General features: G+C 53.7%; 2 protein-coding genes across 3 annotated transcripts in view; one reads left to right on the forward strand and one right to left on the reverse strand.

The window, feature by feature from the left end:
* GABRB3 (gamma-aminobutyric acid type A receptor subunit beta3) overlaps positions 1-18,750 on the reverse strand; it is a 203,478-nt gene that overhangs the window by 153,041 nt on the left and 31,687 nt on the right. The window lies entirely within an intron of this gene.
* GABRA5 (gamma-aminobutyric acid type A receptor subunit alpha5) overlaps positions 10,265-18,750 on the forward strand; it is a 44,892-nt gene continuing 36,406 nt past the window's right edge. Inside the window, exon 1 of the mRNA XM_066238838.1 lies at positions 10,265-10,393. Coding sequence (XP_066094935.1) covers positions 10,308-10,393 — 86 coding nt within the window. The 5' untranslated portion in view covers positions 10,265-10,307. The remainder of the gene's footprint in view (positions 10,394-18,750) is intronic.

The raw sequence follows: 18,750 nt of genomic DNA on the forward strand, positions 1-18,750 counted from the left end.
GACCTCCGCGTGCCCATCCCTGACCAACAACACTGACCGGGACCTCCGCGTGTCCATCCCTGACCAACAACACTGACCGGGACCTCCGCGTGCCCATCCCTGACCAACAACACTGACAGGGACCTCCGCGTGCCCATCCCTGACCAACAACACTGACCGGGACCTCCGCGTGTCCATCCCTGACCAACAACACTGACCGGGACCTCCGCATGTCCATCCCTGACCAACAACACTGACCGGGACCTCCGCGTGTCCATCCCTGACCAACAACACTGACAGGGACCTCCGCGTGCCCATCCCTGACCAACAACACTGACCGGGACCTCCGCGTGCCCATCCCTGACCAACAACACTGACCGGGACCTCCGCGTGCCCATCCCTGACCAACAACACTGACCGGGACCTCCGCATGTCCATCCCTGACCAACAACACTGACCGGGACCTCCGCGTGTCCATCCCTGACCAACAACACTGACAGGGACCTCCGCGTGCCCATCCCTGACCAACAACACTGACCGGGACCTCCGCGTGTCCATCCCTGACCAACAACACTGACCGGGACCTCCGCGTGTCCATCCCTGACCAACAACACTGACCGGGACCTCCGCGTGCCCATCCCTGACCAACAACACTGACCGGGACCTCCGCGTGTCCATCCCTGACCAACAACACTGACCGGGACCTCCGCGTGTCCATCCCTGACCAACAACACTGACCGGGACCTCCGCGTGTCCATCCCTGACCAACAACACTGACCGGGACCTCCGCATGTCCATCCCTGACCAACAACACTGACCGGGACCTCCGCGTGTCCATCCCTGACCAACAACACTGACCGGGACCTCCGCGTGCCCATCCCTGACCAACAACAGTGACCGGGACCTCCGCGTGCCCATCCCTGACCAACAACACTGACCGGGACCTCCGCGTGTCCATCCCTGACCAACAACACTGACCGGGACCTCCGCATGCCCATCCCTGACCAACAACACTGACCGGGACCTCCGCATGTCCATCCCTGACCAACAACACTGACCGGGACCTCCGCGTGCCCATCCCTGACCAACAACACTGACCGGGACCTCCGCATGCCCATCCCTGACCAACAACACTGACCGGGACCTCCGCATGTCCATCCCTGACCAACAACACTGACCGGGACCTCCGCGTGCCCATCCCTGACCAACAACACTGACCGGGACCTCCGCATGTCCATCCCTGACCAACAACACTGACCGGGACCTCCGCGTGCCCATCCCTGACCAACAACACTGACCGGGACCTCCGCATGTCCATCCCTGACCAACAACACTGACCGGGACCTCCGCGTGCCCATCCCTGACCAACAACACTGACCGGGACCTCCGCGTGCCCATCCCTGACCAACAACACTGACCGGGACCTCCGCATGCCCATCCCTGACCAACAACACTGACCGGGACCTCCGCGTGTCCATCCCTGACCAACAACACTGACCGGGACCTCCGCATGTCCATCCCTGACCAACAACACTGACAGGGACCTCCGCGTGCCCATCCCTGACCAACAACAGTGACCGGGACCTCCGCGTGTCCATCCCTGACCAACAACACTGACCGGGACCTCCGCGTGCCCATCCCTGACCAACAACACTGACCGGGACCTCCGCGTGCCCATCCCTGACCAACAACACTGACCGGGACCTCCGCATGCCCATCCCTGACCAACAACACTGACCGGGACCTCCGCGTGTCCATCCCTGACCAACAACACTGACCGGGACCTCCGCATGTCCATCCCTGACCAACAACACTGACAGGGACCTCCGCGTGCCCATCCCTGACCAACAACAGTGACCGGGACCTCCGCGTGTCCATCCCTGACCAACAACACTGACCGGGACCTCCGCGTGCCCATCCCTGACCAACAACACTGACCGGGACCTCCGCGTGTCCATCCCTGACCAACAACACTGACAGGGACCTCTGCGTGTCCATCCCTGACCAACAACACTGACCGGGACCTCCGCGTGTCCATCCCTGACCAACAACACTGACCGGGACCTCCGCGTGTCCATCCCTGACCAACAACACTGACCGGGACCTCCTTCTTCCTTCCGTTTGGTCTCTGCATACCGGTCTCGTTTCAACCCCTCGTTATCTTTCCCCTAAAGTTGATTCTTCCTAAACACAACAGTATCCACTGTTCCCTGAGCATACCTTGCTCTGAGAACAGGGCTCTTGGCTCAGTGCACCGTTGGTCCAGCTGTTGCCAAGTTCCGGGCCACCCTGGTTTCCGTGCGGCGGCCACCGCCCCCACACCCACGCACACAGACACTGCTTCCTTCTTCCCTTCCCCTTTTCGTTCTGAACCTGGACAGACTAAGGGGTCTTGGCCAACTGGTCAGCCCACTGCTTGGCTTCTCCACATTCAGCTATTTTAGGCTTTGATGCTGGAAATTCAATTCTCACCGACACCAGGGTTCTGCAGGACTGGGGTGCCCCCTACTGCCATCCAGAGCTGTAATCACCCTTCTTCACGTCACTCAAAAAAAAAAAAAAAGAAAGAAAGAAAAAACGCTGATGGAACAAACCCACGGGAATTCACCCGGTAGGCTGGTATTTCTCAGGAGAAACACTGACTGTCCTATTAGAACACAATTACTGAAAGGGTAGTGAATGTTTTCTAAACTGTGAGCTTCTATACAGTTGTATTGTGTCTCTGACCCCTCCGGCCCATCTGACCGGGGACTCTGTTAGACCTTTATAAACAGTAAAAGGAGAGACTGGGTCACTATCTAATCGCAGGGAGAAGAGAAGCATTTAAACCATCATGCTGTTCAAATACCTTTTTTTTAAAAAAAAAAAATCAGATTGTACTTATGATAATTTCCAAATGTTCAATAACAGGCATGAAAATGAAACAGAGAAACAATTTACCAAAAAACCATGGACTTTTCCAAAATAATTCATAAAAAAAACCCATAAATTCACTTCCAGTCGATGTGCCATTCATTGCCGGTCAACAATACCTTCATCCAGTATTAGTGTTAAGAACAAATGCCCATGACTCGGTCATCTGAAAGCATCCCTTGGTTTATCCACTTTCTTCCCCCCTCCCCGATTTTTCTTTTGCGCAAATGACGGGATGACGTTGACCGTCAGTGAAGGTCTGAAGTCACCATGTGGCTGAGCTCAGCACGGTTGTGACTCCTCGGGCTGCTCAATGCTGAGAGAGGCTCAGTGTCCTCTGGTGTCACTCAGCTCGGAATTCTAACGCTCAACAGGTTGATTCCACAAGGCACAGGAAGTCGAGGCTGGTGGTTTTTTTAACAGCTGAGCTGTCAGGCTAACTCTATCTTTAGGGATCCACCATTTACGATGTGAGGAAAATGAAGGTGGGCACGCGTTTGAAGTTTCCATTTGTGAGTCAGCGTGCCTTTCAGGACAGCCTCCTCTCAAGTGAAATAAGCCATTTGAGGAATCCAATGAACTGTGTGAACTGAGGGATGGAATTGAGACAGAGGAGGGATCACAGGGACCAGAGGAAAAGAGGACAGAGGGAAAGGGGATGATAGGATGGGATAAACCTGAAGGGAAGGGGGGAGGGCGTTATGGGGAGGGGAGCAAGGGAGATGTTGAGGGGAATAGGGGGGAGGGGGGATGCATTCGGGGCGACACTAGAATCTATGTAAACACAATAAATTAAAATCAATAAAAAAAGAGAATAGCCTCCTCTCTAGTTTAGAGACGAAACATTCCATGTCTAACACCGGATAACCACCAGACTCAGAGGGACGGAACACCGTGGCCCAGGGTTACTTTCAGAGCCACACCCCTGCACCGTGGCAACATGGAGAGATCCTGTCCTGTCCCGGGAAGGTCGTCACAATTTCTCCACCTGCCAAAGCCCCCAGCGGGTGGCCAACACGTGCGATGCCTGGCGTGGGACACAGCTGAAGACCAGAGCGGCTCCCACAGGGTCGATTCTTTCTAAAGGAGAGTTAAAACGGTGCCTCTTCTCACAACGGTTTCTGTGAACACGGTGGGTCTCCGAAGATGGAGGATAATATGTATCAATAGTATAAATCTTGACCATTCCCCACCCCACCCCCTGCCCCAGGCTTCCTTTCCACTCATCTTACGCACGACTACTAGGAGGGGGACCCCGTTTCAGTGCTGTGCTCACCTCTCAGGACCTGCCCCCCTGAGCCAGACAGACACAGCCCCCCCCCCCCGAGACAACCCTGCATGTGCACGGGCCCCAGAGGCGGGCGGGCTCTCCGCTCTGCGGGCCCCCCCCACCCCACCCCACCCCCATTGGCTGTGGAGACGTGGCTTCTTCCCAGGAAACGGACCTTTAGAAAACCTCTAAAGGTCTGTGGCAATGCGGTGAGGGTTGAATTCTAACGCCATCCGGTTTGATGCTGGGTTTCCCTCCCGTTGTGATGAATTATAGATAAAACGGAGCCCGGACAGCAGGTGTCTCTCCAAAGAGAAGACGAGATGCGTGTGGAGGGGCAGGTGTTGAGGATGGAGGATGGATCAGGCGAGGTTAGGGAGGGGCTGGGCTTGGCCCGAGCAGCGGGAAGCCGTCGGCTGCTACTGCTGACCCCCCCTTCCCATCTCTGTTCTTAAAAGGGGGACCGGTGGTTATTAAAGGGGGAACCAAGCCTGACCAGGTGGTGGTGCAGTGGGTAGAGCGTTGGACTGGGATGTGGAAGACCCAGGTTCGAGACCCTGAGGTCACCAGCTTGAGCGTGGGCTCATCTGGTTTGAGCAAAAAGCTTACCAGCTTGGACCCAAGGTCGCTGGCTCAAGCAAGGGGTTATTCCATCTGCTGAAGGCCCCCGGTCAAGGCACATATGAGAGAGCAATCAATGAACAACTAAGGTGTTGTAATGCGCAACGAAAAACTAATGATTGATGCTTCTCATCTCTCTCCGTTCCTGTCTGTCTGTCCCTGTCTATCTCTGCCTCTGTAAAAAAAAAAAAAAATTAAATTAAAAAAAAATCCCACTGTTGCCACTCAGTAGGAAATAAAAAAAGGGGGGAGGACCAACACACTCCTGAAGTCCCTTAAGCAATGTCTTCAAGGAGGACCCCACTTTGGGGAGTCAGGGGTCCCAGTTCCACACCAGCCCACCTACCCCCACCTCCAGGGTCCCAGAGCCAAGAAGACAACTCCCCATAACTTCCGGCTGTAAGAACCAGTGGAGAGGATTACGCGGACTCACTCGCTCTGAGCTCCCCGCTGGGTAGCTGCTCAGAAGGCGCTAGGGACCTGTGGGGAGGAACGGAATCAGCTGGCTTCCAGGATGAAGGCTGGTGGGGGGGCAGCTTTCTCTGCCATCTTGTTCCTTTGCTGAGCCTCCCTCTACCCCAATTGTGGGGGGGGGGATTGTGCAAGAGTGTCCCTCAAGCTCCCCTCCTTGGTGATGCCTTGAGACCCCACCAACTTGTGGGCCCAGCCAGCCGCATCCAGTGGCTTTTTCGCTAACCACGGCCTGTCTTGGCTCATACCAGGAACTTCCCCAAGTTCTCTCAAAGGTTCACAAACCCCAAACAAGCAACACCTGGTCTCAGAGAGCCCCGTACCTCTTGCTAGGTGGCCCGGGTCTGGCCCGAGTGGCAGCCAGCCTCAGTTCACAGCTTGGCCTCTCCGGGTACCTCCAAGCCCAGCACGGATGACAACTATCTGTACGTCACTTCACCAGGTGGCCCCAGGCCAGGAATAGGCAGCAGCTGACCTGAGTCTGCATGAAAACCCCTCCCAGGAGGCCCCGCATCCAACACCCCCCCCCCCCCCCCCGTGACCACATCAGAGCCCCGCCCAACCACCTCCACCAATGACATATTTAAAGGGCAGACTCACCAGGCACCAGAGCCTCTCTGAAGTGACTCCTGCTCCATGGGGTCACCCTTCAACAACAGCTCCTCCCCTACAGTCAAGACCAGTCTGGACAGCCAATCAGCCTGAGGGTCAGTCCCTGGCATCGCTGTGCCAACAGCGATCAAGGCTCAGCCATAATAGGAGGGCACACACAACCCACCCAGCTCACGTGACCGGGGAGACTACCCCACTGGGCCCCACAGGACACCGGCTGCTAAGACTTTACCAAATGCGTAGAAACGGACAAAAGGAGGCTGGCAAAATGAGCAGACGGGGAAATGTGCCCACGATGCGAGAACCAAACCAAACTCCAGAAAAAGAACGAAACGTCATGGAGAGATACATTCTACCAGACGCAGAGCTCGAAACCCTGGTCACAAGAATGCTCAGTGAAGAAGAGATCGATTCTGCAGGTCAGAGGGGACCTAGCGCCCAAATATTTGGTGTTGGAAAGCAAGGACTTACAACCAAGATTACCCTACCCAGCAAGGCTATTATTTAGAATTGAAGGGCAGAGAAAGAGCTTCCCAGATAAGAAAAAAGCTATTACAAGAAATATTAAAGATCTTCTTTGAAGAAGAAAAAAAAAAAAGAAGAAGAAGAAAAATAAATGGGTAATAAAACAACAATAACAACATACCTATCCATAATCACTTTAAATGTAAATGGATCAAATGCTCCAATCACAAGATGGGGTGGGTGAATGAATTAAAAAACAAACAAGCAAACAAGCAAAAAACCCCAAATCCTGACGCAGGTGACCTACAAGAAATCCACTTCAGATTGAAAGACACGCAGGGCTCAAAGTAAAGGGATGGAAAAAGATATTTTATGCAAATGGAAATGGAAGAAGAGAGAGGAAAAAAAAGCTAGAGTAGCAATATTTATACCAGACAAAAGAGACTTTCAAACAAAGGCTATCACAGGAGCCAAAGAAGAACCCAGCCATTGTAGTTCTAGTTTAGAACACATTTATTCATTAATTTACAAGGACACATAGGCACCCTGGCGTTCACCGCAGCGTCATTTACAATCACCAAGATAAAGACGCAACAACCTAAGTGCCCATCAGTAGATGAACAGATTAAAAAAAAAAAAAAAGGTGCTACTTACACGCAATGGAATATTACTCAGCCATAAAAAAGAAATGAATGACATCTTGCCATTTGGGGAATGACATCTTGCCAGATGGACCTATTACGCTGAGTGCAATAAGTCAGACAGAGAAAAACAGAGATCCTATGATTTCAGTTATATGTGGACTCTAAAATAAATAAATAAATAAATGAAACAGACACAAACTCATAGATACAGAGAGCATTTTGATGGTTGCCAGAGGGGCAGGGGATGGGGAGGGTGGGTGGAAACGGTGACGGGATAAAGAAGCACAAATCGGTAGTGACAGGAAAGGGGGGGGGATGTAAAGTACAGCACAGGGAATAGAGTCAGTCCTAATGTAACAATCAGGTATGGCGTCGAGTGGGTAGCAGACTTCTCAGGGTGTGCACCTCTTTTTTTTTTTTCATTTTTCTGAAGCTGGAAACAGGGAGAGACAGTCAGACAGACTCCCGCATGCGCCCAACCGGGATCCACCCGGCACGCCCACCAGGGGCAATGCTCTGCCCATCCTGGGCGTCGCCATGTTGCAACCAGAGCCACTCTAGCGCCTGAGGCAGAGGCCACAGAGCCATCCCCAGCACCCGGGCCATCTTTGCTCCAATGGAGCCTTGGCTGCGGGAGGGGAAGAGAGAGACAGAGAGGAAGGCGCGGCGGAGGGGTGGAGAAGCAAATGGGCGCATCTCCTGTGTGCCCTGGCTGGGAATTGAACCTGGGTCCTCCGCACGCTAGGCCGACGCTCTATCGCTGAGTCAACCGGCCGGGTCCAGGGTGCGCACCTCTTAAGTTACGTAAATATTGGATCACTATGTGGAACACCTGAGAGTCACAGAATCTTGTGTGCCAACCGTCACTGAAATTTTTAAAAATTATTTTTTAAAAATAGAAACCCATCTTCCATTAATAAAGCCACTCAATAAGACAGCTGTTCTTCAAGAAAGAAAAGGAAAGTTCCGCAGGAATACGGCCTATCCCAAAGCAGGCCAAGCCGGGGCCCCTGCGCCCTCCCCACTGCGCCCCTGCGCTCCTGCGCCCTCCGCCCAGCTGGGCACGGCACGTTTGGTGAGAGTCTGGCGGCCTCTGGCGGGCGCCGCCGCCACCACAGAGGAGCGTTCGCCGAGCCGAGGGCGGCATGTGGCGCCCTGGAGAGGTGAGAGCGAGCGCGAGTGCGCCAAGCGCGGGGGATCTGCAGGGGGCAGCGCGCGGCCCCGGGCGCGGCGCACGGCGGAGCCGCAGGGCGGCGACAGGAGCGTGGGGCGCCGGACTGGGTCGGCCGGGAGCGCTGGGCAAGTTCGCGCTGGCAGCATGGGGCGGTGACGCCGCACCGGCCTTGCGCACCTGCCAGGCGGGCGACAGCGAACGGCGGAGGAGGAGGATGCACCGTAGCCGACGGCTCGCCTCCCGGGGCCGGCGCGCAGGGTAACCCCCGGTGCGCAGTGTAAGCCGGACAGCGGGGTAAGGAGACGCAGGCGAGCGGAGAAAAGGACGGGCGGTCCCGGTTCGACCCGCAGCACCCCTGTCCTCGGAGCTGCGGGGTCCGGGAGGGGACCTGGAAAGCAGGCGGGGCGCCGCGAGCGGCCGGGAGTGCAAACTTTCCCCCGGCGGCTGCGGGAGCATAGCCAGCGCGAGAGGGCAGGGGCGTTCTGGGCGGCGCAGCCCTGCCAGATGGGGCACCGGAGCGCAGCACCCACCACGCGCACAGCCAGGGATCAGGGTGTGGGGACCCCCCACCGCTGCGGTCACTGGAATCGGAGGGCGGAAGAGCACACCTGGAGGGCCCCGCCAGCCCCGGGGCTCTGAGGCGCGCGGGGTCACGGCGCCGCCGGCGGGGTGGGCACGGGCTGCTTGCTGGAGGCCGGGGGACTTGGAGCAGCCGCTGGACCGCGCGCCCCTCGCCGAGGAAAAAGGCGTTGCCCCGCGTAGCGCTCGATTTGGACCCAGGGCCGGAGCGGCGAGGTGTACGAGGGCCAGAGCGAGCCGGGGAGGGCTTGCGGGCGGGAGACGCGGGGCGCGCCGCTGCGGACCCGGCGGGAGGCCGACCCGGAGGTGCTGCTGGAGCCGGGGTGGCCGAGGCTGCGGCTACGCAGCGCCGCCCCCGTTTTCTCCTCAAGTCCGCAAGCCCCTGAGGTGGTCCTGGGGACTGTGAGAGCGCAGCCTTTTGGGGGGGGGGAGACTGGGGGGTTGAGGGGTCGCCAGAGGCGCTGCCCGTGGTTTCCGCCGCATGCAGCGCCGCGTGCTGGCCGCGGGGACTCGAGCCCGGGTCAGGCGACAAGCCCCGGGACGACTCCCAGGAGACCTCCCGCATGGCACCGTGGCACCCTGGCTGTCTGGACCTTGGGGCCTTCTTCTCTCCTGAGGTCGAAGTACCTGTTGTGTGCTTCCCAATTCTGGTGTCGGCCTGGGGCGTGGGGCTGGAGGGTCTTCTCAGGAAAACGTTCCCTTTGAGCACGAGGTGCTCCTGCGTCGCGTGCACCCCTTGGCGATATGCGCATGTTGAGAACCGGGTGCCTTCTCTCAGCTGAGTTACAGAGCCGAGGGACTGTGCCGGCCTGGATCTTGGGTGCATTCGTTGCATTGGGGTTCAGCACAGACCCGGGAGACTTCCCCAGACGCCGTGATACCATGAAGTTATTTAGTCGTGGGGACTGGATGTCGAGAGAGGGGCAGGCCTCCCTGTAAGCAGTTCTGTTACCGTGATTTCGTAGACTTTCTTTCTTAGATGTGGTTTATTTCCCCCCCCCCCCTCCCTTCCTCTTTCAGCACCTTGAAGAACAAGGAGTAGCCAGCTGGCTTTGAACACGTGGCAAACATCAGAAAGGTAACCTTATTCCACTTGTAGATCTGACTGCAAAATAAACCCCCCAAAACAAACAGAAAAAAACAAACAAAATAGAACATCAAGCATTGATTCTAGTAAGAGGACTGAGGGAAGTCATTTGATCACACCATATAAACTAAAACAAAGTATCTGAGACATGGGAAACATAAATTAGGAGAATGATTCTGCACTCTGAGTGGAAAATTAAACCAGCGTGCAATTTCTTTGCATTGCCCAAGTCACTGTCCGGGGAACCCCAGCGGGACGCCCGCTGCAGAGCCATGCCCGAGGACAGCCAGGGTCCTTGCTGTGTCCCCTCTGTGTGCTGGCCGCATGAATTAATTCCAGAACTGTGGCAGGAAAACGTTCGTGTTGACTTGCATTTTTCCCCCCCTCTCTGTGTACCTTTCAGCTTGGAGATCGAGGTGGAGACGGGAACCAATTTTTTTTTTTTTTCCTCCGTAACTCATCTGCCTTCAGCTGGTATTCCACTTCTTGGGAATGGACGATGGAATGTTCCCTCACTTTATCATGATCAAAAACCTCCTCCTCTTCTGTATTTCCATGAGCTTAGCCAGTCGCTTCGGGTAAGTGACCCTCTCTGGTGCTTTCATTGGATGGTTCTTTCCGGGGCACCGCCTGCCTTTCAGAAACTTTTCCTTAGTGGTCCTGCGCTCTGCTGGTTGTGGTAAATAAATTAAAAACAAGCCTTTGCCCTGCCCCATGCTTCCGTCCTGAGCAAGGCTGTCCCTAGAGATGGGGAGAAGAGGGCACAGGTGATGTTTTGAAGCGGAAACGAGGTGGTTTAGGAGTTGTATGAGTTTCCTCTTACCCAGGTTAAAAGGAGACTCCGGCGTCCACGTGCGTAAAGGACACTTGATGCTTCTTGTCTTTATGTTTTGGTGACCCCCCCACACACCCTCCCTGGGCTTCCATTTGACAAAAGAATCTGCCCCTAAGGCCAAGCCCACGTTATGTGGCAATGACAAGGTGTAGAGATCATGGAACAGGGGTGCATTGCCTTGAACTGCAGCCGTGTGAAGGTAGGAAGTCCGTAACGTGACTGACAGTGTGCAGCACACATCCGGGCGTCTGGCCTCACGGATTCCTTTAAGTTCTTTCATCTTGGCTCTTGGTATCGGAGTTCCGATTTGAGTCTGTTTCTGTCTGACTAGTGATCATTGGCGATCCGGATACATGTCCTTACCAGGGGCTGAGAGTCCTCCTGTCCTCTTGGCTCCCCCAAAATGGTTCTGGCCAATCAACAGGGTGGCAACTTTGAAGTGGATGGAGTGTAAGTTAAAAAGGACATTCCGGGGCGAATCTGCCAAGCACGCTTTCTGTTAACGCGCGGACCCAGTTCAGTGAGCGTGGGTAAATCACGAGGGGCCTCACGAATACTGCCATGGTGCAGCACCCCGTAGAGACACCGGCCCTCCGGCCAGCGAGGAGGGTTCCTCCGGGTTCGTGACCTCCTCTGTCTGTCCTCTGGATGTTTTCTGCTCTTCTGACCTTCCCAGGAGAGAGGCTGTGGTGGTACCCAGGTGCTGTGTCTGGCACTGAGATTGTGACTTGCAGGATGAAGCCTCTCGAACCCTTCCGAACGTCCCTGTGGGACATTGATCAGTTGTTACTTTTTGCCTTGCTGTTGGTCCTGAACGGGCACCTCTCCGTCTGTGACTTTGGTTCCTTCTCTGTTGAGTGACAGTTGTCATTTCCTGGGTCCCTTCCGGCTATAAATCCTAGACACCACAATGTCCCCAGTGTTCCTCCGAATGAACAATGTGTGTAGAGCTGGGATAGGCTCTCCAAGTTAATCCACGAGGCAGTTCGCTTGTTTCCTGATACAATGTCTACATTTAGCAACATTTCAGGAGTGAGGAATCTACTAAGGTTAGGACCCTGGGTTTTCTTTTAATTTAAGATTTGGCCAAATATATTATGGCGAGGTCTGCATTCTTCTTACAGTGGTGAAGTTCTCAGTTTCCGGAGCGGACGCAAGTCTGGAATAGGAAGTCATGTGCCTGTGGGACTTGTCATTAATTAGAAGCCACGATCTTTCATTTGTTATTTAGTACGGTTGTCTTTCTAAGGCTATCTTCAAAATGGAGAGGTGACTGTTTAATTTTTGGAAGCTGACACCGAACAATGGTACCGTGGCTCTTCAGTGTCCCTAGAGGATAGGCTCTTGGGGGGTGTTTTAGATCCTAGAAGGTCAGTACAGTAATCCTCCCTAGAACAATGTCCACTAACTGCAAATAAAACAAAACAAAACAAACAAACAAAAAAACCAAAACAAGGTATAGACACAGAATCATGGGGTAAAAAAAGGTAAGTATCTTTCATTCCATCACCCCAAAACATTCTCTCCTTCATATTTTGGGGGTGTTTTCCTTCTCTTGTTTCTATGCTTATTTTTATGCCTTTGGGATCATACCTCTCTTTCAATTCTGTACTGCGCTGGCTTTTTTTTTTTTCATGCCTCGTGCTCTGTTATTACAAACTCTTTAAAACATAGGATTTAAAAACGGATGGCTGTTCTTAAAGGGCACGAACGCTTACTCATCAGCTACATCCCTAATTCGGGATGTTGACACGGTTTCCCGTGGGGCTGTTGGGAGACACATTCCTACAGCGAACGTCTCCGGCTGACGACCCCTTTTCAGCATCGGAGATCATTTCTGTTCGAAGATACTCCTTTTGGTGGGATTTCACGTCACATCCTCGGAGCGTCTTTGACTCTTGATCCCGTGGGCTCCAGTTTCTAATGCAGAGGGGGGTGTCTCGCCGAGCAGGAAGGGGGGAGGTTTCACACACCTGGCCAGCAGGGGTGCTTCTCCAAGAGCTGCCAAAGATGTGCTGTGGGTCCAGGGGCAACAGTTCCCTGTTTGGTTTCTTGTTCTGAGACGAGGCTTGCTTATCACGCTAAAGGTACTGCAGAAACGTTTGTTGTTCAACTGCCAAGAAAGTTTGACAAGTACTCTTGTTGAACTGAAAATCTTGGCACAGTAATAGCCAGGGTGATATGTAGCCCTATTGTTTAATCTGTTGGTTTTAGGCTCTGTCCCAGGAGGGACTTTTATGAGCTAAGCATCCTTAGCCCCCCGTTCTTCCAGCTAGGGAAGGTGACAGGGCTGGGTAGCTAACTGGGGAAGGTCCCCAAGCCAGACGACAGGTGGAGGATGAGGGAGGGTCACAGGCAACCCAGCCGGGAGCAGAAGAGAGCCACGTGCCAGCTTCCGCGCACATACGAGGTGACAGGCCGTGTGCCTGTGTGTGACCCATGTGTGGGTTTGGCGATCGTGACACGGATCCGCGTGGTGCGCGGACTCTCTTTGGGCGATTATATAACGTTAATTAATGAGAGGCTGCTTTGAAAATAAGTGAGCGTTAGTTCTTCTCCCGCCGAGCTTTTTCTAAATTTGATCAGAGTTGCCGCTAGCTCGTTTTCAGTGTCTTTTCTCAGCCTTCCGTTGGTTTTGAATTATGTAACAGATCGTGAGTCAGGGGTAGACGGAACAGGGGTCTCACGTGGCAATTCAGCCTGCTTGTGATGTCCCGTTTGGAGACACGGTTTCGTTTGAGGCAACTCTTAATTATTTCAAAGAGCCCAGTAAGCAAAACTACACGGTCTAGAAAAACCAGCCCTTCGAATCAAGGTAATGCCCAGCTACATAATATCACATTTAGATGAGAATCCATTTTTGGGAGGGGGGGGATCACACTCTATCTGACTCAACTGGCCAGTGACACCTGTGAGATGAATTTGAGGATTGTCGAGGTAAAAGTCTGATTTCATTTACTGAATTGCCTTAAATGTAGTTTAGAGGTTTTATTGGAAAAAGGAAAAATATATGAGTGTTGCCCTCTCCGGACACTACAAGTCAAACAGACTCTGGGAAACAGAACTCTTGTTTTGTTTTTATGCTTTTTACAATGAAGTTGATCAGGATGACATTTGTTGAAAGGATTATACAGGTTTCCAGTGTCCATTTTGATGCTACATGATTCTATAGATTGCATTGTGTGGCCACCACCCCAAGTCAAATCATCTTCTGTCACCACAGAGTTGACGCTTTTTTACCCTTCGCTACCCCTAACCTCTTTCCTCCTGGGAACCACCAGATGGTTGTCCACCTCCCTGAGCCTTTGTGGGTTTGTTCGTTTTGCTGGCTTATTTGTTGCTCTCAGTTCCATGCCCCACAGGAGCGAAACCTTATGTTGTAGAAGGGACGTAGGCACACGGTCCGCACACGTCTGCCCGCCCGGACCTTTGGCTCATGGGGAGCATTGCTTCATCTGTGTTCTCAGGACGGCACTCTTTCAACCAGAGCAGAAAGCACACACTCCCTCTCTAACACACTCCAGTTCTCACAGTGTCTTTCCCAAAGACAAGTCCTCGCCTGTGAACCCCCAAGATGGCCAGGCCTTCCTGGCTCTGTGGCTACAGGTTCACAAGGCCCAGAACACCTGGTCGCGGCACTAATGCTAAAACAGCACGCGGAAGTGTCACCAAAGCAGTTAGGGCAGCGGTTCTCAACCTGTGGGTCGCGACCATCGGAAAATACATAATGCGTATCAGGTATTTACATTCCGAATCATAACTGTAGCAAAATTATAGTTAGGAAGTAGCCACCAAAATTATTTTTTGGTTTGGGGTCACTGCAACATGAGGAACTGTATTGCGGGGTCACGGCATTAGAAAGGTTGAGAACCACTGTTTTAAAGGCACCCAGAGAAAATATTTCCATATGACACGCTTTTATAAAAGAAACTTTTGGCACGATTGTCATTCCAGCAGGCTGTAAGCTAAGCAGAGCTTGGGATATGAGGCCAGTTCCGACCCAGCCGACCCGGGAGGCAATCAGCACCAGCATGAGTCACTGGCTCGGTTCGAGAGGAGAAGGAGAGTGTGGGCTCTTGGGTTTTTCCGTTGACATAATGGGCCTATGTTAATTTGTGCCAGATTCCAGAGGAGAATTCTCAGAGCCAGACGTGACCAGAAGACTGAGCCTAGAACTCTCGTGGCAGGACAGTGATCACCTGTGGTGACAGGGGTCCGTCTCCTTCATTTACAGAACGCATTTTCAAAACAGAAAAAAAAAAAAAAGTACGATTTCCTTTTCACCAGCCCCGCCCTGTGTGGACGGAAAAGGTTCAGGGTTAGAGCGTAGAGAAGTGTGCCCCAAGTGGGGTCGTCAGGAAGTGGCTGAGTCAGGGTCCAGTTTAGGCTGTTCATGGCAGGACCCTCTCCGGAATGTTCTGCTGGTTAAGGTACAGTGAAAACGGGGGGGGGGGGGGGAACGGGGCAAAACCTAGGTATTGGAAACAAAAGAGTGTCCTGATCTAACTCAAATAACTTCACACTAAAGAGGGTAGGTCTACCCTGGCCGGGTAGTTCAGCTGGTCAGAGCATCATCCCAATGTACCAAGGTTGTGGGTTCAATCCCCAGTCAGGGCACCTGCAAGAATCAACCAATGACTGCATGGCTAAGTAGAACCACAAATCGATGTCTCTCTCTCTTCTCTCTTTTTCTAAAAGTCAATTTAAAAAAAAAAATTAAGAAAAAGAAAGATGGTGGCCGACGACTGCCGGAATAAAATCAGACGTGCAATGTGGACTCGGCAAGACAGTGTCGTTGGGAAGGGTCCTGTGATGAGAGAAGGAGGCTGTGCTGTGAAATAGGCTTTTGTAGTTTGTGGGAAACTCTGTTTTTATCTGTTTATTTCACAGTGTATCCCAGAACCAAAAGACAAACCTAGTAACAGCTGCAACCCAGGTTTACTTTCCTTTCAGTCTTAAAAAATACGATAAAAATAGGGTATTCCCCCTACCGGCAATGCGGTGTCTGTTTCAGGCGCCCCAGCTGGTATTTGGGGACGGCACTGGGCATCGTGTCGACAGAGGGCAGCTGGAGTGCTCTGATCCCTGTTGCCACTTTGGCTGTCTGGCTCCCGAAGCCTTCCTTGAGCTGCCTGTGACTTGGTCTTCCAGTCTCAAGGCGGCGTTAATGGTAGATCCTACGTCCCAGCCTGATGCGAGGGAAGTATTGCTGAGTGCGCACCAGCTACCGAGTCAAGGACCGGGAGAGCAGGGCCCTAAGGACAGGCTAGCCACCCTGGGTGTGGTGACAGGGCCACAACCCAGGTTCCCTAGACCTGGGGGTGAGTGTGGCACTGGTGTCGGGAGGGGTCCCCAAGGTCATCGCCTAGAGGGCGGGCACAGCCAAGTCCATAACCATCATGTGCAGAGGAGTCTCCCCTGTCCCCATGTCACGTGGCACATTCAGTCACAGGCTTTGGGGCCTGGCGTGTGGACATCCTGGGGGACATGGCTATGACACCAGGGTTTATTGAGCCCTTGCTACATGGCCGGTGCCGAGATCAAGAGGCGGGCAGGGAAAAGCCTGCCCCAAGGAGGTGCATCCTGTTGTGCGTTAAACACGCGTCAGGTGGGCACCAACCTGAGGATCAGTCAGCCCTGCCCGGGCGGGTGTCTGCGGGAAGGGACCCTGTGGACAATGCGGTTCGTCACGATGGATCCGGTGAGAGGAGCAGTGAATGCACGGCTGCGCCTGGCGCAGTAGGGACCACGAGGAGGCCGGCGTGAGGGAAGTGGAGGTCGATTGGAGGCCTGACCAGAGGGGGGACAGTGGGGAAGGGGCAGCGGTCAGATCAGGAAGAGCCCTGTGGGCCGTGCTGGGTCGCAGCCGGAAGAGCAGCTGACCATTATTTTGTAGGTCACAAGATAAGGGCCAATGAGTGGTTCTAAGTGGAAGTGAAATACAACCCATTGCAGGGTGACAGTGACGTGAGAGAGACTTGGATGCTCACGCTGGCCGTTGAGTGGAGTGGGGACAATGACAGCATGTGGGTGGGCTGATATGAGCATGAATGAAAGTGAAAAGTCAGGTGGTGGTGCAGTGGATAGAGCATTGGCCCGCCCTGGGACAGTGAGGACCCAGGTTCAAAACCCCGAGGTCACTGGCTTGAGTGCAGGCTCATCTGGCTTGAGCGTGGGGTCGCTCGGTTGAACACGAGATCTAAGACATGACCCTCGCGGTCACTGGCTGGAGCCCAAGGTCACTGGCTGGAGCCCCAGGTCTCTGGCTTTAGCTCAAGGTTGCTGGTTTGAGCAAGGGGGTCACTGGCTCCGCTGTAGCCCCCTGGTTAAGACACATATGAGAAAGCAATCAATGAACAACTAAGGTACTGCAACTACGGGTTGATGCTTCTCATCTTTCTTCCTTCCTGTCCTTCCTGTCCACTTGCATAAAAAAGAAAAGAAAACGGGAGTCAAATCCATGTTGTCCGTCTCGAGGGGGGTCACCTCTTTAATGGAAGCTTGAGATTGACCTTCACTGTGGAGCCAGTGTCCACCGTGGCGGTTTTTTGTTTCTTCTCCATCTTTCTTTCTTTCTTTCTTTCTTTCTTTCTTTCTTTCTTTCTTTCTTTCTTTCTTTCTTTCTTTCTTTCTTTCTCTCTCTCTCTCTCTCTCTCTCTCTCTCTCCCTCCCTCCCTCCCTCCTCCCTCTCTCTCTCTCTCTCTCTCTCTCTCTCTCTTTCTTTCCTTCTTTCTTTTCTTTGAACGTGGTGAGCTAAAGAGGTGCGTGACGGAACATTTGAGGAAAACCGCACAAAATGGTGCCATTTCTGTAATGCGCTTAAAGCAACAAATGAGTAAACTGGAGAGACATTTCTCAGAAGTCATTCAATACCGGGCAAGGAAGGCAGAGAGTAATGCAATTTAGGAAGACGGATAAGCCGCCATTAAGACCCATCTAGCGCGATTCCCCGATGTCAGTTCACGTTCACACGGGGCTGACGTTGCCACAATCGACCTCATTTTCTGTAAGTAAAAAATAGTGGCTGTCAGCGTAGGCTGAGGGAACATCGTGGGGTAGAGGGCCGTTCCCGATTATCTCCGGAACCCGTGCTTGTGGCAGGACGGACTCGAAAGACTTCTCTTCCCCCCAGAAACGAAGGCATCGCTGTCGAACTGGTCCCCTTTTAAAATACTGTAACGAAGAGACATCATCGGGCATCACTCGGTAAAAAAACAAAACACCTTTCTTAGTTGGAATCTACAGCATGTGGTTACGGATGATGATACCGACTGGCCCGTAGGTAACATGATGTTGGAGTAAGATCCTTGCCGTTCCTCAAAAAGATGGTCTCAGGGTGGGTTAAAAATACAGCACGCTGCTCAGACTTCTTTCGGGGTGCCGTGTGGCTTCTACTGCGGGCGGACCCTTCCTTGGGAAGCGGCTGGTTTTGGAGACAGCTTCCCTGGGGAGTCCCTGTCAGGAGCGGTCAGACTCCCCCTCCCCCCCGAGTCAGACTCCTCCTGACGACCACCCATCCTGCCTCTGTGCCCGCTGCCTTCCCCTCCATCCCCGGACTCCGTGCCTCCGGTCTGGCCTCCGCCCAGGTCATCAACCATCACCCACAGGGTGCCAGAGGACCAGGAGGAAAGAAAATGCCCCTGGTGGAAGGTCTCCGAGGCTTCCGCCCCCTTCAGGACAGACCCTTGGAGCGTAGCACGGTGACAGGTGCCAAGTCCCTTACGCTGTGCCGTGTGCCATCTCTGCGGCGGCTCCCGTCCCTCTTGTCCCTGAAGCTCTTCTGCGCCCTCAGCAAAACACCACTGCGTTCTTTTTCGGGGCCCCTGCCCACAACACCCTTCCACACCCCCTTCTCTTTGGCTTGAGGCCTGGCCTTCACGCTTGAGGGCTCAGGTGGTCTCCAGAGAGAGCTCGCTTTGCCTGTGAGTTCCCTGGGTGTCCTGACAGTGGCCGAGATTCCTACATCTGCCACGTTCTGTGGAAAAATCACCTGTGAACGTGGCGCATTCCTTTACGACACAGTTGTGTCCTTGAGGTTTGGGGGTGCTGGGGATGCTGTTCAGACCCCCCAGTGGTTGCCTGGATCGTGGAGAGGGCCAC

Source organism: Saccopteryx bilineata, chromosome 7 (assembly GCF_036850765.1).
Source record: "Saccopteryx bilineata isolate mSacBil1 chromosome 7, mSacBil1_pri_phased_curated, whole genome shotgun sequence".
Lineage (NCBI taxonomy): Eukaryota > Metazoa > Chordata > Mammalia > Chiroptera > Emballonuridae > Saccopteryx > Saccopteryx bilineata.